At 42.2% G+C, this 25,228-nt stretch overlaps 1 protein-coding gene across 12 annotated transcripts in view; it reads right to left on the minus strand.

Moving 5' to 3' along the window:
• Positions 1-7,493: 7,493 nt before the first annotated feature.
• Positions 7,494-25,228, minus strand: part of CNTN4 (contactin 4) — a 956,080-nt gene continuing 938,345 nt past the window's right edge. For all 12 annotated transcript variants that reach the window (XM_068558505.1, XM_068558506.1, XM_068558508.1 and 9 more), the window contains 7 exons: positions 24,531-24,601; positions 23,239-23,473; positions 21,150-21,262; positions 20,392-20,578; positions 19,853-19,965; positions 12,487-12,655; positions 7,494-10,116 (listed from right to left, as the gene is read on the minus strand). In XM_068558505.1, the coding sequence (XP_068414606.1) occupies positions 10,016-10,116; positions 12,487-12,655; positions 19,853-19,965; positions 20,392-20,578; positions 21,150-21,262; positions 23,239-23,473; positions 24,531-24,601 (989 nt within the window). In that variant the 3' untranslated portion in view covers positions 7,494-10,015. The remainder of the gene's footprint in view (positions 10,117-12,486; positions 12,656-19,852; positions 19,966-20,391; positions 20,579-21,149; positions 21,263-23,238; positions 23,474-24,530; positions 24,602-25,228) is intronic.

The raw sequence follows: 25,228 nt of genomic DNA on the forward strand, positions 1-25,228 counted from the left end.
TCCAGGACGATGGGGCTCATGTGAAGTGCATTTTTACCTGCAGCCTCTGGGACAGTTCCTGACTCTTAGAAGGGATCAATGCTTCTTGGACCCTCTTAAACCCTCTTCTCACCCCGGCACAGCTCCTTGCAAACAGTGGAACTGAATGCTATTTGGCAGAGATCATCAAGGTCTAAATTGAAAGCACGGAGAGGAAGACGGGTGTCTAGTGAGAACATGATTGGAAATAACCAGGAGGCTCGCGTGTGCCTGGCCATCTGGCTGGTGTAGCCTGGGTCTCTTTCTGCTGATGCTGTGGCTACGCTGCAATGTGTAAGTCACTATGTAAAAGGACTTGGGTTTTGAGTGGTGTGTCCTGCTTTCACTGCCCTGCCATGGCAAATCAGTGTGAACGCTTCACAGCAAATACCCTCGTCGGCAGGTTGATGTAGGCAACCCACCTCTTCCCATCTCCCACCAGGACACGGTGGACGGCCACCTCCCTCCCAAGAGCCTTCATGCTCAAACAGTGCTTCTGAACGACAGCCTTTCCAATAAGGATTTCAGCCCCACCTGAAATGCAGTGTTTGCCATGCGCTGAGTGCGCCGGGGAGACCAGAGGGGGAAGGGCAGTTTGCCAAGAGCTCGGCCACCTGAGCCTCACTGAAATGCCTTAAGGCCTGGAGCTACTGATGCAGGCTGGGGAGGAATTCCGTGTGGGCCGAGAACATCCTGATTAAAAACCCAAACGTTTTCATGGGGGAGGCTTGTCTGTGTCAGGATCATCTGCTGGTGGAATTAATAATCCTTAGGCGCTAATTTGTTAAAGAAAAAGTAGATATCTGGAAGCGAGAACGGAGAACCGACAACAGTCTTTGATGGCACGACTAAAGGTGAAAAACCTAATTAGAATAGGACTTCGTGTCAGCCCAAGGGTCTCCGTGACGACCCCTGTGCAGCTATTCCTGCTTCCACAGCCTACAGACCAAGTTCCAGGGTACCAAGTTTTCAAAAACTATTTCTTGTTAAAAAATTAACCTTGTTTTTTTCCCCCGTATCCCCCTTTTAGGTAATAGATATGAATGTAAATGCAGTTCAGAACGAGAAACGCCGAACAGAATTGACAGTGAATTGTCTGCACGTTGAACAGGAGCACATTTCTCATTTCCCCCCCAAATATTCTCATTCTTTGTCCACACTACTGTCTGCATTATCTCTCAGCTAGGACCAATGCAGCAGCCTCTCAGTATCCTGGCCGCCGGTATTTCCTTTACTTTGAAGCATCGCAGCAGAAGCACATCTACCTAGATCACCCCTGCGCAAAACCCTTAAATAACTCCAGCACCTTCAAGTTCAAGCTCCTTTTAAAACCAAGTCCCCTCTGACTTGGCTTCTCCGTAGCTCTCCAGCCACGTCCCCGGGGAGCACCCCGTATCACAACCACCATGTCCCTCATCCCTCCAAGCCACGCCTGAAGCTTTCTCTGATGGACAAGCTCTTTCAATCTTTTTTTTTTTTTTTTCCCATCTTGTAGACAGTTTAGCTTCTAAATCTCGGCTCTTTGCCACCAGGAAGTCTATGTTCCCCAAGTACCTTCTGTTGCATTCTATTTTATCACTTATTATTTAAAAATTTTCGGTCTCCTTTAAAGGGGAAACACTCCGAAATCGAGAAGGCGGCCGTGTTTATCTTCGTGCCCTCAACAACTGCGTAGGAACTGGGTGAACTTAGACCATGAAAAATTAAAGTCAGTTTCTTAAGTGTAAGCCAGACTAGACAACTCTACTCATCTCAGATAGAACCGAGCTCTAGTCAGCGCGCTCACTTATCAACGCTGTGTGGGAACAGGAGAAATATCACCAGAGTTTAACAAAGAAGTTACAAGAACTCACGGTTGGCGCGGCCCTCCCTTCCTCGACCTCAGCGGCCGGCCTGCACCCGGGCTCCCGGAGCCTCTACCGCCCACCGACCTTCCGGGAGCCCGCACCGCCCCTTCTACTCACGTGACTCACGTGCCTTTTGTTAAAGTTCCAGTGGGCTCTTTTCCCCGTGAAGGTGTATTATTCGTTTTCTTTCATTTATTAAAATGAAAACCCAAGATTTGTCCCTGCCAGGTGATAAAATGAAAGAATGCATAAGCCTGGGGGAAAACTGTGGGAAAGAAATCAACACTTAAGCAACTGGTGTCATAGTTCAAAGGTCGGCCAGCTTCCTCTTAAAGGGCTCGATAGTAAACCTTTTCAGCTGTGAGAGCCATCGGGCCCTAGCTCCCTGGACACACACACAGGCCATCCTCGGAAAGGGGTGGGAGAGTTCAGCAAACCAAAGAGAGCTTAAAACAGCAAACTCGTGCTGGCACCGTCAGCGGCATCAACCTTCAAAGAACTGATCACACATCAGCAAGACCCTGGAATTTTGCACTAGAAATGAATTGCCTCAATGAGCAGGCAACTTCTTCCCCGCATAAACTTGCCAGATTTAGCAAATACAAATAGAGGAGGCCCAGTTAAATTTGAATTTCCGGTAAATGTTGCATGACACATGCTTATACTAAAAAAGTACTAGTTTTGAAATCCAAGTTTAACTGGGCCTCCTGTACTTTATCTGGCTACCCTGATCTTGTAGGATAGCCCGAGTGTGAAAAACAACTCTGAGACACTTGAAGCCAAGTAAAACAAACAAGCAAAGACCATCCTCTGTAGTTAAAGAAGTCCAAGCAGCTGAGCTAGACCACCGTGGAGCAAAGAACTCACCACACCTGAGCTGTATGGGTTCTCCCTGCAGGAACCCTACACCTGGGAGCCCCGCCCGTGCCCCTGGTCACTTTTCAACAACCCCGTGTACAACTTCCTATGAAGCTCACTACCCTTCTTGTTGGGAACCGGTATCCCTACTATCTATCTATCATCTCCCTCCCTCCCTCCCTCCCCATTGGTATAAATATCTAACTATTTGGAGAGAGGCCTGGAGTCACAAGCCACCAGCATCTGAATTCCTGGCCTCCCTGGTCAGCTGTGTGATCTGGAACAAACCTGAGAACCTCCCAGCCTTGGTCCCCCATGGACCAAATACGAATACTATGTGGGAACTAAACCAGCAGGTTGACTTGCAGAGACTGGCACATACTAAGAGCATCATTGTTGTCCGCGATTATTATTATCATTGCATTTCTCTGTATTGTGACAAACGCCGTGGCTGGTCCCTTGCCTTCCCCACCCAGTCTCATTCCAAACCAGGTGATTTCACACCAGCCTTAGAGTGTCCCCATCTCCTCCATTCTGTGGCCCTTGTGGGGTCCCCCTTCCTGACTGCCAGCCACTCCCCTGTGCCTAGAACAGGGCCTGGTACACAGAGGGCACCAGGTTCCTCTGAATGGCTGTCCTGTGCCTGGTCCTAGTTCAGAACCCCTCCACCTCCCAACCTCAACCTCACACACCTCCCCTCCCCCCTCACCACTGTCTTCTTGCTGACTCAGTGTCCTGACTGCCCTCTGGTTGAATTTAAGAGACCAGCTTCTTACCCTCTCTTGTCCTTCCTCTCAGTAAATCCTTGTTTCTAGGCATTCAAATGCACTGAATTGAGAGTTCTAAATTCTTGTCCTGACTTTCTAATTGTCTGTGTTACCATGGGCTTATCGTATCACCTCTTTCCCTCCATTTCATAAGTGAAAAAGGGCTAAAACCTGCATCTCCTGTTTCTTAAAGAGCACTTTTGAACACTATAAAAAAAATTCGAGTTATAACTCTTTGTTAGTTAAAATCCTAAGATATACACACTTCCTGGGATGGTTTTGTTATTCCTAACAACAGGTAAGAATATGTAGTGAAAGTCCAATTTACAGAGATTGGGAATATCACATTTAAATTACTTCGGCTTTGCCGTTTCCAGACATTCAGCTCTATCATTTGGTTGACCTTTTTTAAAAAGTGCTTTCTCTCCATGTGGTCTATATTACTGGAGGGCTTCTCATCTACAATGGAGCAGACTGTTGGTGATAAAGAACAGAGGCTGATTTTGTTGAAATTGTGAGCTCTGTTGAGTGTTGTAGTTTATCCTTGAGTTGTGGAATTGGAACATTTATTCTGCATGGCCCATTTAGCACGAGGGGAAAGGGGCCTCCTTTCAGAATGGGCAGTCTGACTGGCACATGGTAATCATATCCTGGCAGGAGGGCAGAGCCTGGGGAAATCACTCCAAATGGTGCCATGGATTCTCCACCTTCTAGTTTTGTTAGGGTCAGAGATGGGGGCATAGGAGCCTGGTAACAGAAGTCAAGAATCATAGCCAAACTCTAACCCTGAGATACTCTCTGTCTACAGGGAGGGAGAAGACATGAATGCCAGTGATTTAAATACCAGATAGTGGATAGATAGACACTCATGAGTATTCATGACACACTCTGGAATCAGAGACGAGAGGTCAATGCCAGATAGGGAAACTGAGAGAGGCTTTGTGGAAAACCTGGCATCTGACTGAGGGCCCTACTGCCTAACTTCTTTTATTAACATTATTACATATTTTAATTTTGTTAATTTTATTATTAAAATGATTAAATATTAATATTTACACTAAGTGAAAATACTTAAGAAAAAGGTGATAATGGATGTGTCAGGTGAGTTCAACTCATTTTGGTTATGGAACGCACCCACATTCTATGTCGGTTTTTTTGTGACTGTCTCAAGTCACTTGGGAAAAAGAACAATGGCTGATTTATAGAATAATTTGCTAGTATTTGGAGAGCTGTGATTCTAGAACTTCACAAACGTTATCCTGTCGAATAAGTGGCAATTGTCTGAATGCACCCCGGGTGATCAGATTCCATTCATATTCTTAGCCACTGTACTAGGCTGCCTATGTAAGGCCCCAGTGTGTGTCATTTTGTATAGAATAATTTGGGGTAGGTCCAGAGATTGACTCTAAGTCTTTGATTTTTAAAAGGCTTGCTCCTGAAATCGCTATGGGTGGCCAGAGGATTCTTCAATTGTCACATAGGAAAATACAGCCAATTCTTAAATCAAGACTACAATGAGATATCACCTCACACCAGTCAGAATGGCCATGATAAGAAGTCTAAAAACAATAAATGCTGGAGAGGGTGTGGAGAAAAGGGAAACCTCCTACACTGTTGGTGGGAATGTAAACTGGTACAACCACTATGGAGAACAGAATGGAGGTTCCTTAAAAAACTAAGAATAGAGCTACATATGATCCAGCAATCCCGGTCCTGGGTATATATCCAGAGAAAACAATGGTTTGAAAAAATACATGCATCCCAATGTTCATTACAGCGCTGCTTACAATAGCCAACACATGGAAGCAGCCTAAATGTCCATCGACAGATGAATGGATAAAGAAGATGTGATACATATATACAATGGAATACTACTCAGCCAATAAAAAGAATGAAATAAGGCCATTTGCAGCAACATGGATGGGCCTGGAGATTATCATACTAAGTGAAGTAAATAATCAGACAGAGAAAGACAAACATCATATGATATCACTTATATGCAGAATCTAAAAAAATGATACAAATGAACTTATTTACAAAACAGAAACACTCACAGACTTCGAGAACGAATTTATGGTTACCAGGGGGAAAGCGTGGGGTTGGAGGGAGGGGTAGATTGGGAGTTTGGGATTGACATGTACACACTGCTATATTTAAAATAGATAACTATTCGTGGAAAAGACTCTGACAAGTACAGGTTTCTGGTGACTGACTATACTGCTGAACCGAATGAATAAGCATTTTCAGAACTCTAATGGAAAACTGATGAACTCATAAAAGTGCTAACAAAAGATCAAGATAAAAAAAATTAATTACATGGGACTGAGTGAACTGATGAGGATGATTATAATTTTTGTGACTTTCTGTTTGAATAAAAAATAAAATAAAATAGATAACTGACAAGGACCTACTGTTTAGCACAGGGAACTCAGCTCAATATTCTGTAATAACCTAAATGGGAAAAGAATTTTAAAAAGAATGGATACATGTATGGGTATAACTGAATCACCCTGCTCTACACCTGTAACTAACACATCATTGTTAATCAACTATACTCCAATATAAAATAAAAATGAAAAAAAAAGAAAATGCAGCCAATTCTTGATTATCTGTGTTAATGGAGGTAGCACTGATAATCTGATATGGCGTGCAAAAATCACCCGGTGGTTGATTACATTAAAATACTTTAAAAATTACATGACATTTTAGTAGCTAATTATGTACTATTTATGTACTTTTTAGAATTCAGCATTTTTGCAGCATATTTGCAGTAAGGCACGGCTGGTGGGAGAGACTGGGAAAAGGTTCATCAGGATTGAAGGCTGCTTCCCAGATGTAAATAACCAAAAAAACTGACGGTAGGAATAACTCAATCATTATCTTAAGATAAAAGCTTACGGCAGCTCCCACCTCAGGCTGGAAGGATTCCGAGCTCACCTGAAGATGAAATTTATCACCCAGGTCTTCTGCCCCCGTGGAAAGATGCTGTTTCGTACACAGGGTTTGTGGGCTTTATAAAAACTCAGGAATGCTGAGAGAATCCACGTATCTGGCAAAAGAGAATCTCCTTTTATACAGTTAAATCACAGGTGGACTATCCACACACAAAATGAGCATCACAGTAAGTGCTGGGAAAGATTAAATAAGCAAAGCAAATAGGCACTTTTCTAGTGCTTCTCCTTCAGAGTCACCGTGCAAAAATCCCAAGCAGTAATACATTCCCCCTGCACATATGAACTGGTACTAGGGGCTGGGGAATCCTGCCTGGAGGGCTAAGCATAGAAAGTGTGCTGCTTAGACCTTCTTAGCGTTTATTATCCCATCTTCTAGAAACATCATCTCAATTTTCCTTTAACAAACTCTCTCTCCCCTATGAGTGCATGATCGAGATGCTCTGGCGGTATGACACAAATTGGATCGATCAGACTCTTCTAGGAATTTGGATACTGAACAGAGTGGCATCAAAATCAGAAACAGAGCCAATTCATCCCCACCATAGCTCCCCAAAAAGACTTTGCAAAGTTCCTGCAGGCTTGATCCTCAGAGTGGCCTGCTTCTTATTCTCGCCAAGGCTTGGGCATTCAGTGTCTCCTTGGCTCATGTTATCTGACCAGGGTCATTCCTTTTTGTTTGCTCAGGTTATCCAGAGTTGCTTCTGTTGCTTGCAGCCAATGAGCCTAACCTGCAACAACCATGGAAACCAACAAATCAGACACGTTTGGGTGAAGGTGTCTACGGGGCACTTTTAAAAATCATCTTGAGCTCGGTCAGACTCAGCTAATCCAGGGCCTCATTTATCAGATGATGAAGCTGAGAGATTAAAGGACTTTTTCAAGGCATCAAGTCAGAAGCCAGGCCTTCTGACACTTTCTGCCACCTTGCAAAATAGTGACACAGTCTCCTCTGATTGGTTCACTAGGGCACACAGGTAGGCAACTGATGCAAAATGCTACTTCAAAGACCCCTTTGATCAATTAATCAATGATTATTTATTGCAAGGCACTGTGCTAGGCACTATGGAGAGTACATGGAAGATAAGACCAAAGTCCCTGCCCTCAAGGAGCTTACAATCTAGTTGGGAAGACAAGGCATACATACAAGGAAAATTAGGTAACAATACAGGAGTTAAGTTAAAATGCAAGATAACAGTACAAGAGATTTCCAAAAGTAGTACCTGATTAATTACTAAATGAGGGGTATCGACAGGGCTTACAGCTCATTCAGAGGAAGGATGTCACCGAGGACTGGAGTGTGGGAAGGCTTCACAGACGAGCCTACCCTAGGACAGTGGGGATTCAGGTGATAAAGAACAGTGGGGGGTATTTCAGGAAGGGGCAGCCAGATGCCCAAAAGGCACAGAGGTGAGACCAAAAGCAAGCAGTGTTCAGGGGCCAGTGAGGACTCTGTGTGGCTGGGTACAGAGTTAAGTTGTTATTAGATTAAGAAGGGCCTCAAGTTTAGATTCTATCCTTTTAGCAGCGTGGTTGGGGAAACCTTAAAACAACAGACAGCCTTAGATTAAATACAGAAAAGACTTAGCTAATCCAGAGGATCTATTCAAGTTTGATCTTCAGGACATTTATTTGTGGATTTTTGTCCCTCTCTACCTCCAAAGAGGATTTGCAATGATGTTTTCAGGGTTGTCAGTTCCAAAGGAAGAGCTCTGGGTCATCTAGCTTTGGATCGTGGCCAGAGACTTCTGAGTCCCTCTATGATCTTAAATTGTAACTAGCACAAGGGTGAGCTAACAAATTCCCTGACAGGCAGGCAGGAAAAATGCTCCCAAAAGACAAGTATCTTTACAAATGACAGAATATTTATTAACAATACCTTTAAAAAGAGATTACATATGCTAGATCACTGGTAAATATCATTTACACTGGGGTTGGGAACTACCTGGGGTATCATTTTTTTTTCATTCATTTTATTATTTTGTTGATTTTTTTTTTGCATGTGATTTTAAATTTTGTTTTAACATAGAAGTAACCATATGAAACTAAGAAAGGAACACAGCTTGAAATACTGACAATATATTTTTCCAGTTACCACCCTAGTTTTTACACAAGTGGAATCCTGATTATGACTTTATTGGATAAATATAGCTAGAAGGTTGAAAAGTTAAGGAAAAATGACAAATTACAGGCAAACTTGAGCTCTCTGAGAAAGAAGAAAAGGTGGCAGCGTGTTTACATGTGAAAATTTTTATAGAAAATTTCATTACCTTTTATATGCACTGTTCCACTAGTGTCAGCTTACAAAACCTCCCCCATTATTACAAATAGTTCTTTTCATAAGAATACAGTTTTGTTGATATTGTCATTTTCCAATGTGTGATTTTTAAGACGTAGAAGATGAAGCTTGTAAAGCGACAAGGCTACCTATTGCAAAGCAGGAGAATCACCGAGATACCACACCATTGTACTAAAGATCTTTTATAGAGTCATGAAAAAAATTCTTTGTGGCAGCTAGTTGCTGAAATAGGAGAAATCTGCCAGACTCCATACATAATTTTGATTCAAAAGAAGGGCTCTATTATTAAAGAGATACACATATTATCTATAAGAAATTTTGTAAAGAAGTTACGAATCCATCAACAGAGAATTACCCTTTTTGTTGTTAAATGTACATTCAAGACAGATACATTTAAAGATAGTAAAATTATCTTTTATCCTTCGAAAGACATGGTTGACTCTATTAACTTTTGGTCTATGTTACTACAGGATATTTAACTTCCAATGTCATGTCTAAGATAATGCTACTACTACAAAGACAATGTTAACTGAGTCGAGGGAAAAGAAAGTCTTACCGTAGGATGCTAAATTCAGGGATGGGAATATTGCACAAGGTACCTCTTGGGCAGTTAGTTTAGGTTTTGAGATTGCAGCCATTCCTGAAACCATCTCAAGTTGTGTTGAACAACAGAATTCACAACAGGGCTGGAAAGCATATTGTACATGGCAAAACGACTTGAGTCAGTGCATTCGTCATCCCAAGAGTCATTTCCATACAGCAGCCTTGAGTTACAGACCAAGTCTTCAGCTGTTCTGCCACTAGACCTTTATAAAACTGTACAAGGAATCTGCAATGTATTTACCAAGGTGAGTTTCCAACTCTGTCTTTAAAGGAACTATTTTCAAATAATAACCGTATGATTGTGTTGCCCATAGCATTTTACAGCAGAGGAAAAAAATTAATATCTACATTTCATGTTAACTTTAAAAAATTCTATAAAACACTAAATATATAATAAAAAATATGCATATAAGGACATATGTAAACTGCTTTGGTAACATCATATTACAGATGTCTTCAGTGCATTGCAGAGTTTCCAAAGAAACTTCAGACAAAGCTAGATTTGCTTTGAGGAAGTACTGTAGAATGCCATTCCTAAAGAAGCAAAAAACATTTTTTTTTCCAGTAATAAGATGTACTCGAACAACAATATTACTTAGTACTGGGTGTCTTCAAAACAACTAGCTAAATGTTGCTTATATTATAAACAGCAAGTCTTTTAGAGAACTGTTGTCATAAACTGGACCTGGCTGTGAGGGAGATCATGATCGTACTGATGGCCGACAGCGTGCATGCGTTGGAAGTGGATGGCCCGGCTCCTCTTGCATAGGCATCTGGAGAGAGAAGAAATTTACTCACCCCGGCAACAAAGGGAGGCGGGGCCCCAGGGCTTTTGGAAACGGAAGAACTATCTGAAGTCTACTGGAAATGACCATCTCTTGCTGACGTTTTTAGTTTCAGTTCTATGACTCCCCAGCTATGAACCTGGGAGCAGGTGGTGGACATCTCTGGACCTCTGTTTAAGCATTTGTAAAAGGAGGGTGTCCCCCTCTAACATGAGAAGAAACTTCAATATGACTGGTAACATTACTGATAAATTCTATGATATCAATGATGCAGCAAAATAAACATTGATGTTCCCTTTCGAATTCAAGCTTAATGCTGGGCACAGAGCCATATGACACTTAATTCCTATAGAAACCCTGAGGACCTCTGGTATGGTTATTACACCATTTAACTGGTAAGGAAATGGGGGCCCAGAGAAGTAAGATAAGTCTAAGATTACCCAGTTAGTAAATGGCTGAATGGGGATTCCAACTCATGCCTGTCTAAACATACCTTTTTTTTTTTTTTTTGCCCAACAAGATATTCTCAATACTTTTAAAACTTTTTCTTATACATCTTATTTTTTCACAGTAAGAAGTTACCAACTGTCATTTGAGGTTTTATCAAGATTGTAAGATCTTTGACCAACAAAATGGAAAACCTCTTGACAAAGAGGTCATGTTTTGCTCAGTTACATCCTTATCGTCTAATAAGTTTACCAATAAAATTGCTTAAAATGTTTTTGTAATGAATTAAACCAAGAATCATCAGTCAGTCTTTAAAAAAAAAAAAAATCCTTGCAATGATAAGCAAGTATGAAGTCAGATTTAAAGAAAGTGAGATAAATTAATCCCCAAACAAATTCTCATCTTGTGTTTTTTTGGCCTGGAGATTACTCCCACATCTCACCATAAATCTGGTTCCTTTCAACAGAAGTCAGAGCCCTCTACTGACATGTAGAAACCAATTCTCCCCCGTGTTTTAAAAGACAAAAATGCCTTTAGTGTTTGTATGCAAAAAAGGTGCAGTAAATATAAACCTCATCTGGAAACTGGCAAATTACTCCTGAATTCAGAGCATGTCTTGGCGCAGCCTTGGTTTCCCACCTGAAGTCCTGCTCTGTGTTCATTCACATTAACAAGTGCTTATTCAGAAGAAGGGTGAAATGACCATTGAACATTTTCTTTTCTGATTTGAGGCATCCAAATTTTATAGATGCAATTAAAATGGCTTAGTGGATGCTTTACTAAAACTTGATATCAGCAAGAATACTAGACCCTTTCCTCATCTGAAAAATACTATGATGGACACTTGGCAAAGGCGCTGAAGCTCAGAACTCTGTAGTGAGGGTTGCCCATGATTTAAAATATCGTATCTCCACTGAAGGCTTGAAAGTTCATATCTCCAGCCTTCACTGAACCCCTTATCTCTAGACTGTTAAATCCAAAGGCCAATGAAAATCTATACTTAGATACCTAATGGCAATCTTATTTTCTTTATTATTGTGGTAAAATACACATAACGTAAAAGTTACCATTTTAAAGTGTACAATTCGGTGACATTAAGTTCACTCCAGTGTTGTACAACCGGGACTGCTATCTAGTTCCAGAACTTTTTCATCATCCGAATGGAAACCCAGTACCCGTTAAGCCACAATTCACACCGCTGGCTGGTCACTACCAGCCACTAATCTGCCTCTATGGATTTGCCTGTTCTGTTTTTTTTCTTTTAATTTCAAATAAATAAAATCATACCAAAAAAACCAAAAAATAATATGCTGCTGAGATATCTGCAAACATAGTATTTGAAAACTAAGTTGAATGTATTTGGCTCAAAAAAGAACACCCTCTTCAACAGTCTTTGTAAACAAACATAATCCTGACTATATGTAGACATGTGCATTTATGTACATATGTTACATACACATGTTCAAAATAAACAGTGCCAAGTGCAAAATATTTTCAGCCAAAGACATTATATTGTGTCACTACGGACAGGTTTCCAGATCATTTTAAAGAACGCTTTGCTTGTTCTTCCTGAGTCACGCTTTTAACTTTCTAAGCTGTAATTTTGGGGTTATTGTAGATGCAAACTACATGGGTCCACATGGAAAAGCCTGGGTGACTGATTTGGGGCTGCTTTAACCTGATTTTTGATTGCCAACTGATTAAATCAGTCAAAACTAGTCAAACTGTCTTCTGCACAAAACTACCTGGGATCAGCAAATACCAGTGGTCTGAGGAAGGGGGATGGTATTGTCCACTTTTATTTTAGCCTTTATTTTTTTTCGGGCCTAATTTCACCCTAGCCCTGACTCACTGGGAAGCTTAGGAGATAGGGCAGACAGGGAGAAGGGAGGCAAAAAAAGACATTCTTACTTGATATCTTTGGGATTCGAATCTGTTCACTGCTGCTGCCATCGCCTCCATCACTGAATGGCTTAATTTCTATTATATAATCTTCATCAAAAGGCAAAGAAAGCTCCACTGATGTTTTATTTGTTTCAATGACAGATGTGCTGCTTTGTCTGCTCCATCTGTACAACACCTGCCAATGTGGAAAGAAAAGGTATCACCTGCTGTCCTCACAAAGGCCCCAAGGACGGAGCATTCCTTCACTTTCACCTCTGGGCACCAGTGAAACGCAGGGACGCCGAGGTTGTCAGGCTGCCCACTTGCATCTGGAAGGCTCATTTAAGAGCGAGGGGCATGTCTGCAGCTACCATTGATTTCATTATGAGGAAAGAGTTTAAAGCGTTGTGCAGCATGGCAGCGGGGCTAGCATGAGTCTAATGACGTGCTGTGTGGCCTCATGTAACCTCTGGGAGGTCAGTTAACACACATGGAGAAGGTGGATGTACAGAGCTCAGTTACGCATGAGGGTCTTTGGCATGAGGACAGACTTGGCTGCTGTGTGACCGTGGTCCACTTACTTTCCCGCTCTGAGCCTCACTGCCCACATCTGTAAAATGGGGACAATAACACCCACTTTTCTGGGAAGTCTTTACGATTGCATAGGATTGAATAAAATGAAGGGCTGAAAGGAAGCATGTAAGAAACAGTATCTATGAAGCCTTAAAAGGAACAAAAGGTACAAACGTACACTGCAAAGGTTAGAAGCAAAAAATCAGGCGTAAAAATCAGGCAAAAAGTTGTCATTATTATTAATCCTTTGGAAAGAGGACATTTCAGAACAGGGAGAGCATCTCTGAAAGACAAGGGCTATAACCCCCTTTTTCCTCCCACTGGACCTCTTTTTGAGCTACATAGAAAAGAGGGGATGTTATGGGGCAATTACTGTCACTCTAGAAGTGTCTGTAGCTTCAACAGTGCCACTCATGTAACTTCAACAGTGCCACTCTTTGTTTCCCTTCTTGGTTTCCTCTGGGTCATAGACTAGGCTGGTAGTTCATGTGATGAGATGGGCAACTAGCTCTCTTGAAAGTACATTCACCACCTGGCATTGCCCACTCTGGTCACCAACGATTCCCATCATGAACAAAAGATAAAGGCCCAGAGAGGTGCACCTGCCTTTCTGGATATGATCATTGTGATGAGAACTGTCCCACAAATACTTTCTGATGTTTACAATGAGCCAGGCACTCGATTGACATGACCATGTTTAACTGCCACAACAACCTGACAGGACAGGCACTGTTACTCTCTTCTGCAGATGAGGAAACTGAGGCCCAGAGATGTCACAGAGCTGGTGAGTGGTAAGATGAGGGCTCCTAAGCCTGTACTCTTAAATCACCATAACACATCGTTTCTCTTGACAATAAAATAAAAAAAAAAAAAAAAATAGGGTTGGGTAACATGAATGGCTCTGGTCCTGGCTGTGTGTTAGAAGCACCTGGGGAGCTTGTAAAAAATACCGATGCTGCAGGTCACTGGTTCTCAACAGGGGCGGGAGCGGGGAGGAGTAGTTTTGTCCCCGGGGGCATCTGGCAATGTCTGCAGACATTTTCGGTTGTCACAACAGGGGGGTGGGTCCTCCTATAATGCAGAGGACAGTCCCCACAACAGAGAATTATCCAGCTCAAAGTGGCGCCAGTGAGGAGGCTGAGAAATCCTGCTCCAGCCTCGCCCCAGCCCTCCTGAGTCAGGCTCCGTAGCAGAAGGGTCCAGGCCGTGATACATTGTTAAAAAAGATCTTCGGGGGATGTTCATTCAGGGAATCATGAATGAGATCAGGGTTCTCAAACCTGAGCCTGCATCAGAGCCGCCTGGAGGGCTTATTAAAACACAGAACACTGGGCTCCACCCCAGAGTTTCTGATTTAGTGGGTTTTAGGGGGAACTTGAAAAATCTGCATCTCTAACAAGTTCCCAGGTAATACCATTGCTTCTGCTCCAGGGACCACGCTTTGAGAACCACAGGACTGGCTCTTCTTTCCCTAAGACCCACTGTAAATTCTGATCGGCTGAGGTCAGAGACATAGGGTTACCCTACCACTGCCAAAAAAAATCAAACACAAGTGAAATTCATAAAATTCCCTTAAAACGGTTTAGATCCCATTTGTTTCCTGGCATTTCATCACCTTTATTTATGTCTCTCTAATACAAGGTGGAAAACACAATTTCCTTGAGGTGGAGAGATTCATAAGCGTCCCCCTTCCTTCTCAGGGCATCAGGTGTATCAAACTCAGCATCCCCTCACTAATGATCAGGTTCAAATAAACCCTGAAGCACATTCAGGACTGTCAGAGCCTCTCATGATGGCCCTTCAGGAACATGAGCTGGCTGATGGGATGCAAGGGCACACCTGGCTTTGAGGAATAAATTGCTTCTTTGATTCACCTCTGCCAGAGCACAGAGGATTCAACTAGTTTCAACTGTAAATCCAAAAGAAAGACTTCCAGGAAAAAACTGCCCTTTTATCAGCATTGCTTATCAGTCTTCTAATGATGGGGACTGCAGTGGCACCTAAATAAAGGCCTGTAAAACCTTTATTTACACTAAACACTTGGTTCAGCTGATTGACTTAAAGGCTGTGCTTGCATTTCCTATAATCCAGGGTGGAAGACAAGGAGAAAGAGTGAATTTGTGGGAATAATGATAATAGAATCAAACATTATTGAATGCTTACTATGTGTTTGAACACTTTATATTCTATGTGCAAATACAGATTACCCCTTGAGGTAGGCACTGTTATTATTCTGATTTTAAAGATGAGAAATCTGAGACCTGGAGATGTTTAGCAACGTGCCCAGGGTCTCATGGCCAGTAAGTGGGGGACCCAGCATTCAAACCCAGGCAGTCTGGGTTCACAGCCTGTATTCGTAACCAAGACCAGCTTGGCCACCACTGTGGGCAACTTGCTTCCCCTCTCTGGTCTCTGTCTTCATGAATGCAAAACAAGGGGGGTTAGAGAGTAGAAAGCTCGTGGCCCATGTGTAACATTTGGCCTGCATATTTTAACTATTCGGCCCTTAGTGGGTTTACATTTTTTTTTTTTTTTTTTGAGTTCGATGTCAACATGTAAAAACCAAGAAACTGTACATGATAAAGTTTTGGGTTCTACTAAAAACTGGAAGATATGGCGGCACTGGTCTACATTCCTGTCTGGCAATAATTGGCTGGAGCTGAGAAGCTACTGCCTATCCTGGACCATCACAAACTCTGTAGCTTATCACAGTCTCCAACACTTCCTATTTTCTCACATTGGCATGTGTCTACCTCAGGACCTTTGCATATCCTGTTCACTATGCTTGGAACACTCTCAGAGAGCTGCCTATCTTACTCTCTCCTTTTTTCATGGCCCAATCGAAATGTCACCTCTTGATAGAGCCTTTCCCTGTGCTTTATTTAAAATAATGTCTCTCCTATCTATCCCATGGCACTGCCTATTCCCCTCACTCTGAGTTATTTCTCTTGGTAGTACTTTATTACCACTTGATCTATTTGTTTACTGATGGCAGGCAGAATAGCTGAGTGGTTAAAAGGTGGGACTCTGGATCCATACTGCATGTGTTCAGAGCACAGGTCTTCAATATACTAGCTGTGTTAACAACACTGTACCATATGCTTGAATGTTGCTAAGAAAGTAGATCTGAAATGTTCTCACCACAAACAAGGAATGGTAATTATGTGATGGGATGGAGGCATTAGTAAATGCTATGGTGGTGATCTTTTTGCAATATATAAATGTATCAAATCAACACAGTGTATACCTTAAACTTACACAATGTTATATGTCAACTGTATCTCAATAAATCAGTGAAAAAAATACTACCTATGTGAAGTAGGCAAGTTACTAAACTCTATGCCATGAGCTCTGTATCTATAAAACTGGGGCTAATAACTGCACCTACTTCATGGGTTATTACAAAATTAAGAATTAAAACAGTGCTTGGCACGTATACTGACAGTATTTATTGAAAGGATTAAATTAACTTAATCCCTTTACATAACCTGCCTGGCTCTGTAGACAGTTTAGTTTGTGATACTGAAACCAGACGCTCTCTTTTTGTCTCAAGTATCATAAAGTAGCTTGACACTTTGTGCTGAAAGAATATTTTGCGCCTTAAACTTTCTAAAGTCAACTTCTTTTTGAGACTATTTACACAAGCAGAAATCCCACGAATCTCGACAATTTAGGTAGAAAACCGAAAATACACACACAGACACACAGATGCATAATTTTTACAGAACTCTATATATCCCTGAACATTAACATTGTATATGTAGCATTTCAATATCTATAACCAGTTACAGTGAGATTCCTTGGGATCTAAATGAGGAGGTGTAGGGAGTCTGGCTCCTCCAGTCCCAGCCCTAAAGGGCAGGGAAGGAATTGAGTCGAAGTGGAAATCAAGAAGAAGTCACAAAGGGCCCTTTACTACCACCTGGTCTGACCTTGTTAACCCTCTTTCCTCTACTGTCAGCACATGTGGTTTCTGCAGCATTTCACACACTTCATACCCAGCCATGAGTGATGCTTCCTAAGGCATGAAATTCCCAACTCGGAGGTGCCACTCTATTTTTCATAGATATAGTTTAGATCTATAAGACACAATGAATCAACGTGAAAAACCACATTTGGGAAAAAAAAAATGCCTAAATCCATGGCTCTTGTTGTGTTGTCTTTCTTATTTTTTTCCTGAGATAGTCTGTTCTTTCCTTGATTTCTGGATAGGACTCTATCTTAAGCTGTGGTGTCCTTTTTCTTTTTTGTTTCTTTTCTTTTTCTTTCTTTCTTTCTTTTTTTAAAAAATTAAGTCTGTGGTTGAGCCCTTGTGATGAATATATTAAATAAATACATTTTGGATCCCCCCCACACCCGGCACCAAATTAGCCTATATCATCTGATCTGCTGCTCACATCTGAAAAGGTTCCATGCTCTCCAGCTGTAATTTGTTCCAATGTCATATTCTAGTTCTATAGAAATAAAAAGTTTCCCCAATCCTCCATGAAGCCCCAGTTCTTTTCTGGGAGCTGAATACCGCCGTGTTGGTCTTATACTGCTTGATTCCACCACAGCTGCCCGATTCTGTGCTGCTCAAGGGAATCTTCTGCAGAAGTGTCTGTTGAATTTTAAAATATATATAAGAAGGGCCTCCTTGGAAAAGTGCTACCAAGACAAGCTCATATGAGAGTTTCTGAGAGGAGGCAAGAAGACAAAGAAGTAGCAACTAAATAATACTCATTTTCCAAGTCTTCTTCTAAAAATGCCTATGATCTTTTAGACCCAGTTCACTGAAGTAAAATTCAGCTTGCATACAGATCCCTGCCCTGTGAAAGCTGAGGGCACTCCCAAGTCACTTTACTCAATGGCCTTCGGTTTTCGCATCTGCAAAATGAAGGGCTTTGGCTGGATGATCTTCAGGATTTCTTGACCGGCTAACATTTTGCTTGGTTCCCTGAAGTACTTTAGGCAGCTCCCTGCCTTTCAAATTTATTTCAGCACCAGCTTCAACATGAGTTTAAAATCTAGTAAAAGGTTCACTCATGGAACTTGGCCCCTCCACAGGGACTCCTAAAGCTTTCTGAATTTTTATTGTGTTTTCTCTCTCTGTTCTACTGGGCGACACTGGAAACAGGGAGGAAGACTTTCTCGCTCCTGTTTTTGTTTGTTTGTTTGTTTGTTTGTTTTTTCACTCTCCCCCTTGGTTTGGTTAAATTAATTCGTCCCAGATCACATCTGCATTTCTCTCGTGCTGTGTTCAGTCCCGGCAGTGTTAGCCTGGGTCAGACCCCAAAGTTGCAAGGTCTGTCTTCACTTTTGCCTTCTTTCTTTGCTTTCTTTGAGTCTACTCTCTCCCCTCTCATCTTCCAGCCTACCAAACCCCACATCTCTCTCGTCTTGCATAAAACTGATCAGATGAACTCTTTCCCATTATGTCGCACTAAGAGACTAATGATTAAGGAGTTCAAGAAATGAGGGCTCCCTTTAATACCACCATAGTGAATGCATCCTTGGCTGGAGAAATCATGGGGACCATTCAGGCACTGTGCTCGTGAGGCCCACAGTCTGGGGATTCACAATAAGTCATCAGCCAATTACAATTACCCAAGAGGATGGAAAGTACTTTAAAAAAATCTGACAAATAGCGAGAGCTCTGGCCATCAGGGAAGGCTTCTCATCTTAGACCCGAAAGATAAGTGGCCGATTAAGGATGCAGATGTAAGAGGTGGCAGTCCCAGGGGGACAGAATAGAGGTGCAAAGGCTCAGGGGAAAATGAAGATACTGGAAGATTTCTCCTTTAATAAAAGAGAAATGCAGTCCCAGAGAGGTTACATGATTTACCTAAAGTCACATAATGACTAGAGGACCAAAATGTGGTCGTTTTTGCTCTATTCTGTAAGACCCTTCCAGAAAGTTTGCTTTTACAAAGGGATCCAGTGAAAGGTCTGAAGATTAGTTCTTAGGGAATGTTTCTCTGCTGGCAGAATACAAATCACTGTGCCACGTGGATGAAGGAAAAATAGTCCATAGCAGCGAGGGTTTCCGAATCCCTCTCTAATCACATCACCTAAGGCTCTATGGCCAACTATGTCAACTCCCAGTTCCAGGCCTGGCTTTACTAACTGTAACTAGTGCCTGACAGCACTGTCACTATGCTACTCTCAACAGCTGCATCCAAAAATGTCACCAAATAGCAGCCTGCAGGCTTGATGCATCCTGCAGACTAGCTTTGTTTGGCCTGCATTGCCCAAATGTTGTTTAAAAGTAAAACAAAACAGGATACTTAAAATGCCCTTTGATTGTGGCACCAGGGCTACATCCATTTTCTTTTCTAGTTCTTTAAAGTCAGGCTAACATTTATGGGATCAGGCAAACGAATGTCCTAAAAAATCCTTGTGTATATGTATGTGTATGTACGTGTGTGTGTGCGTATACATACCCCTAACAACAGGAACATGAACAAAAAAGATTAACCATTAGTAATAGGGAGAAGTTACTACTGTTGATTAAAAATACAATCAAGACAAGCACAGAACAAAACTGACAGTAGAAATCTTTAAAATGTGGCTCTTCATGATTTTTTGGAGACCCAACCACAGGGTCTTTAACTATTTCTGATTGTCTCTGCCTGAGCCCAAAGTACAGGCGATTCTCTAAATCCTGACCAGCTGTCATGGGCTGTTGACAAAACTCAGACTAAACCACTTTGGTGTTAGGGAGAAAGAGGCTACGAGAGCTCTGTCAGGGAGAGTGAGGGCAGGTTTCTTAAGATTCATGAGAACAGTCTGTCCCCACTAACAGCAGGAGTAGGTGCCTGTGCAAAAAGAAATTACCCACTTTGTATCCTTTTACTTCCGACTCATTATCCAGGGCCTTCACTTGATCCCAATTCAGGATAATTTTGGAGTCCGATGAATTCCATATGATGTTTCCAGGGGGTTGACTTGGCGCTGTAAAAAATTAAGATATACGAAGTCACAGATTAAGTCTCAATGGATACTGAGGAATATCTCCTTCCTAGAATTCGCGAGTGGAGGCAATTTAACGGGCTATTGCACTAATATGTGTCTTCAAGGTCACTAAAATCTGCCGAGATACAGCACTGCAAATGCAAAAAGATTCAGTTGGTCGCCTAACATTTATAGCTAAAAGAAGTGGCCCTTCCCAGTGAGGAGAAAACATTTATCTTTCTGTCCTCTGGAGCAATGAATTTTGCATGCTATTCGGAAAGGTTCAGTTAAAATGCTAAGGTAAATCTGAACTTCCATAATGATACCAATTAGTATGTAAATGATCACTGGGAGGTGGGGATGGGGAATGAACTTGGAATATGTTTGATGAATCTCTAAAATATTTCTGAGCAAGAATGTTCTTACGTGGCTTTCTGGTTGTCACGTTGACCGTCGCACTGGAGGGGCCTGTCCCTGCAGAATTATATGCCTTGACAGCTAAATGATACAGAGCACTGCCTTTTAAGTTGGTGATTTTTGTTGATGTCTGATTTCCTATTGTTCGTATTTTTCGAGCATTTTCTTCTTTGTCATCATGTCTCCAATATTTTACCTGAGAAATTAAAAAGGAAGACCTTGGATGTCATAACTATTAGGGATATCTCCAACGTCATCAGGTGATTTTTTTTTTAATACACAAGATTCTTATGACAGAGTTAATTTTCTATATAGCAAGTCGTAAGCAGAGCTTTCAGAACCAAGAGCTTTGTGCGCGCTGAGAAATTATCGATAATTAAAAAGGCCCCCTTTTTGTCCTTAGCTTCAGAGTGAGACGGTACACTGGCACAGTCATGGTTGGGTCTTTCTCCCTTTTTCCCCACCTTGTTTTGAGCCCAAGTGATCCTGGGTGTATCAGAAGTCATAGCTCATTTTGCCAACCATCTTATACATGCTTAGACCTGCATGTATTTAGACAGAGCTCTCTGGAGAGTACCATGGAAACGGGTAATCTCACAGTGGAATGCTCAGGGCTTCCATTCATGCTCCTTTAGAAACAACTATTCTCTAAAACAAATGCCTCTAAATGGAACTCTAGGTCTTTTTCCCATCAGAGGGTGTGTAGAAAGTTCTCACTGAGGGGTAGGGACCCTTTCCCAGAACCAAGGCACCTATCTCTTGCTTACCTCATACCCTTGTATCCGACCTCTATTCTTTTCCATAGGGGAGGCCCAGAAGACTTCAACGTCTGTTGCAGAAAGACTTCTGGCAAAGATGTTGGCTGGTGCTTTGGTGGGTTCTGCAGGTAAGTATGGAAAAAGTTATGACTCTATCAGCTGCATCAGAATAGGCTTCTAGATGCAAAGGCATCATATGGGCAAAGAATCAATGATTATAGAATAGTCCTTAGTGATTATGATCCAAACCCTCATTTTACAGAGAAACCATGATTAACAGCTGGGAGAGGATGGTGATGGAGATGGTGGTGAAGAGACTTCTTCAAAGTCTTTGGCTTCTAAATTTAGGGGTAGGTGGAAGGGAAGTAACCCAGGATACTTAAGTTTAAGCACCACGTCTCATAGCCAGCAATTTATTTAACATACATCCTTCTTAATTAGCATTTGTCCTAGGTGAGAGTCGTAGTCACTGGTTACGAAAATTAGAGAGACAGAAAAAAGGAGAGTCAACTGACTTGACTAAGTTTCAGGAGGGCCGGTGACGGTTCAGTTCTGCACAGCCAGCTGCACGTCTTACAAGCTTGGCTGTACAAGTCATCTATGCTCTGTGGGCCTCAACCTCCTCAGCTGCAAAGGAGAGTCTGGACCCAGTCTGTCCCCTAAATTTCAGTTCTTTTTGCCAGATTTTTGCCAGAGCTGTGTACCATTTTTATGTAAAGATTTTCCTTTCAGTGGTCTTTCTTAATGAAAAACCTAGGCATGTTGTGAGTTGTAACACAAATGAAATCCTGGTTTTGATTTGATAGCTGTATTTCTTTGTGATGCAATTCAAATCAATATATAAGTATTAAATAATTTTAAAGGTTCATCTAGTACCATTTACAGTCAACTTGTGTGCTCCCTCTGGAATGCACATTATGTTCCAGAAAATGGTGTACATGGAGACCCCTAAGGTTTTGTCTATTTATAACAATGTATGATTCTATTTATGTGTTAATTCATTCAGTATTTATTAGGGGTCTGTGTGTCATACACGTTTCGACACTGGTGACACAGAGGTAAAAAATAAATAGCCGGCCCTCAAGAAACACACCTTAGTGAGAATATAAAACTAAAATTCAAAATTCATAATACATTGAGATGAGAATTATAACAGAGCAATGTTAAGACACAAGGAAAAAGAGAAGCACCTCACTCCATGGGCCTGGGGAAATGAGAGAAGGCCTTGGTTGTTTGAGCTGAGTTTTGAAGGATGACCATGAGGTCACAAGGTGGACAAGGCAGGGAACATTAAGAGAAGTTGAAGCATATACTAGGGGCTCAAGCTTGTTTGGATAACTGCAAGTCCTTTGGATATGGTTGGAACATGGAGTATGCAGGGAAGAGGGGCAGGAGTTGAGGCAGAAAAGAGAGGTGGGGGCTAGATCATGGAGGACCACCGAGTCTAAGGGGCTGACTTCTTTATCTGGACGGAAGAATTTATTGCCTCTTCACTTACTCCAAGTCAATGACTCAACTTTTAATATGGTCTCATTCCGAACATCACCTTTGAAACAATGAAGGCAAACTCCAGTGGAAACGAAGACCATTAGGAGAGGTATTCTGAGAGCAGGGATAGCACAGAGGCAGTAAAAATGAGTGAGAACCCCTAAACATGATAACACCGGGGATGACAATGAGAGCAATCACGCTGCTTTGTGACTTACTCTATTCTTTAATAACAGAATAAGTTTTGAGTACAATATGATTTATGAGAAAAATCATATTGAGAGGAAATACAAATTATATTTTGGCATTCACTTAAAGGCATAAAATAAAATATAATTCTGTTGAAAGTAATGTGATGTATATGTAGACATGCAGGTCTTAGACGGTACTTGAGATTTTGGTCCTTAGCAGTGGAATTAATAACGGATAACCATTTGTTTTTTTTTTACTGTGGAGTTGCTGTCTTTCTAAGAGATTGGTGGTAGGTGATGAATCATATTTCTCATATTACGCTTTTCTTGATTCAGGATATGCCTTCAGTTTATGGGTAGAGTGCTAAATTGATTGTACGTCCTAAAGTCAACATCTCAGAATTGAAGAAACATCATACCTTCTTCTGCAGAATATACCACCGTGGTGGGACTGAAAGGGCCTTCTCCTTTATTGTTGAAGACGCCCACTTTAACCTCGAAGGGAGAGAAGGGATGCACGCTCTCGTTCCTGAACACGTATCTGGAGGCGTCCGCGGAGGCCAAAACGGTCAGCATCCAGATCATTTTGCCATAAGGCCGGAAGGCCACCACGTAACCAAAGCCTCTGCCGTTCTGTAATTCCTCAGGGACCGTCTGGGAAGAAAGGGAGGCGGTCTTCAGAGGCCACAGGACTTTGATGCAGATGCTACATTGTTTTATTCCACTCCCCACCCCCACACACACCCCTGTGTCCACGCTATCTTATTGGGGGCTTTGTCGAGAGTCTTCAATTTGGGACTTGCCATCAGACTACCAGAGATATTCAGGGGGGATTGGAGCAGGGTTAAAAAAAAATCAGTGAAAACCTGCAGTGGAGAGCCTGGCTTCCTGATGGGGGAGACCCAGCTCTGACACTGTAGGAAATGACTGTGGAAGACACTGGACAGTTGATCTAAGAACCAACATTTCCAACATGTACCATCCAGTAGGATTCTTCCTCCAGTGTCACACGGACACTCATTGAAAGAGCGCTCACCAAAGAAGTGAGGACCATCCTGGCTCAGGCAAGGTCTCCCCTCTCAGCCCGGAAGTGCTGAGCTGGAAGCAGTGAGTGGTTTCTCTCTCTGCTGGGGTTCTGGTTAAATGACAGATGTGAACTTCCGCGGCTGTTGCCTAGAATCCTTCAAAATCATTGTGGACTCTTTCTGAAACTCTGACCTCCTCTCTCAAAATCAATTTTTAATAAAGTGGTGACTAACACACCTCTACGTTGGTGAAAAAATACTTTACACAAGAGGCCTCCTGCAGCAAAGCCAATCTTAGGAAATTGTGCTGGTACACGGAGTCTATTGTGGGCAGGTGTTTTAAATCAATTGGCCTTGCAGTAATTCAGGAAAAAAAGAAAAACTGGTTTTCTCTAAACCAGCCTTCTTTAATGTGCATATTATACATATATACATTTTTTCTTACGCTGTCTTCCCTTTCCTGATTGTTTTTCCTGTGATCAACTGAATTAAGACTTGACTCCGCAACTGATGGGCAAGTGCCATCTTTTCCTGCTAGCCATTCACATGAGAGGGAGTGTTTGCACTCAAATGGATTTTTGCTGTTAAAAACAGAGAAGGCAACTTCCCATATATGTTTAACACAGAGTAAAATAATAAAAGAGCCTAGGCTAATGTATGTTCCTTTCGTTCTGCGATTCATTTACCTCCCAGGTTATAACCAGTTCAGATTTGCTGCCTCCGCCTCCACTGACGTTAGCTGGGGTGACTTCAGGGACTGTTCGGGAGACAAAAAACAAGTCATGTCAGGTGGCAAAGGCCAGGAGGGCCAGCAAGGTTGCCTGGCTGAGGTGACTCAGTTTAAACAGATACTCGGATGCACACAGCTTTGTCTTCTGAGATCAGAAATCGTATGGTCAAGGGTCCCGAAGCATCAGCTCGCGGAAGTGAAACATAGCCAGGAAATTGCTATTAGTTACCTCTTTCCCATTCAACAAGAGGCACACATGTTATCTGACGTGACTGAACAATGATTCAGCTCCACCCCTAGAGGCCAAAGTCCAGGGGGATGAGGAAAGGACTGAGGTTCTGGTTCTAAGGCTTGGGTAGGCGTTTATGAACCACGTGGCGGTACACAAAGAAGTGATGATACACTGCCCGTGCAGAGCTCACAGTCTAGTTGGAGGGTGGGAGCACATGCAGGACGATTACAGAGCAATGTCGACAACCAACAACAGTGCAGCACAGACAGAATGGAGGAGTGCAGAGGCCTTCTGAAGCCCAGGCTGGGCTAACGGCTACTCGGAGGAAGGTGAGTTTTGAGCTGGGTGTTGAAGGAAGTGGTGGACAGAGGTTGACCCCTGGCTCACTGTGCTTAACCTCTTTGACTCCCAGTTTTCTCTGT

This window comes from Eschrichtius robustus, chromosome 12 (genome assembly GCF_028021215.1).
Source record: "Eschrichtius robustus isolate mEscRob2 chromosome 12, mEscRob2.pri, whole genome shotgun sequence".
In the NCBI taxonomy this organism is placed as follows: domain Eukaryota; kingdom Metazoa; phylum Chordata; class Mammalia; order Artiodactyla; family Eschrichtiidae; genus Eschrichtius; species Eschrichtius robustus.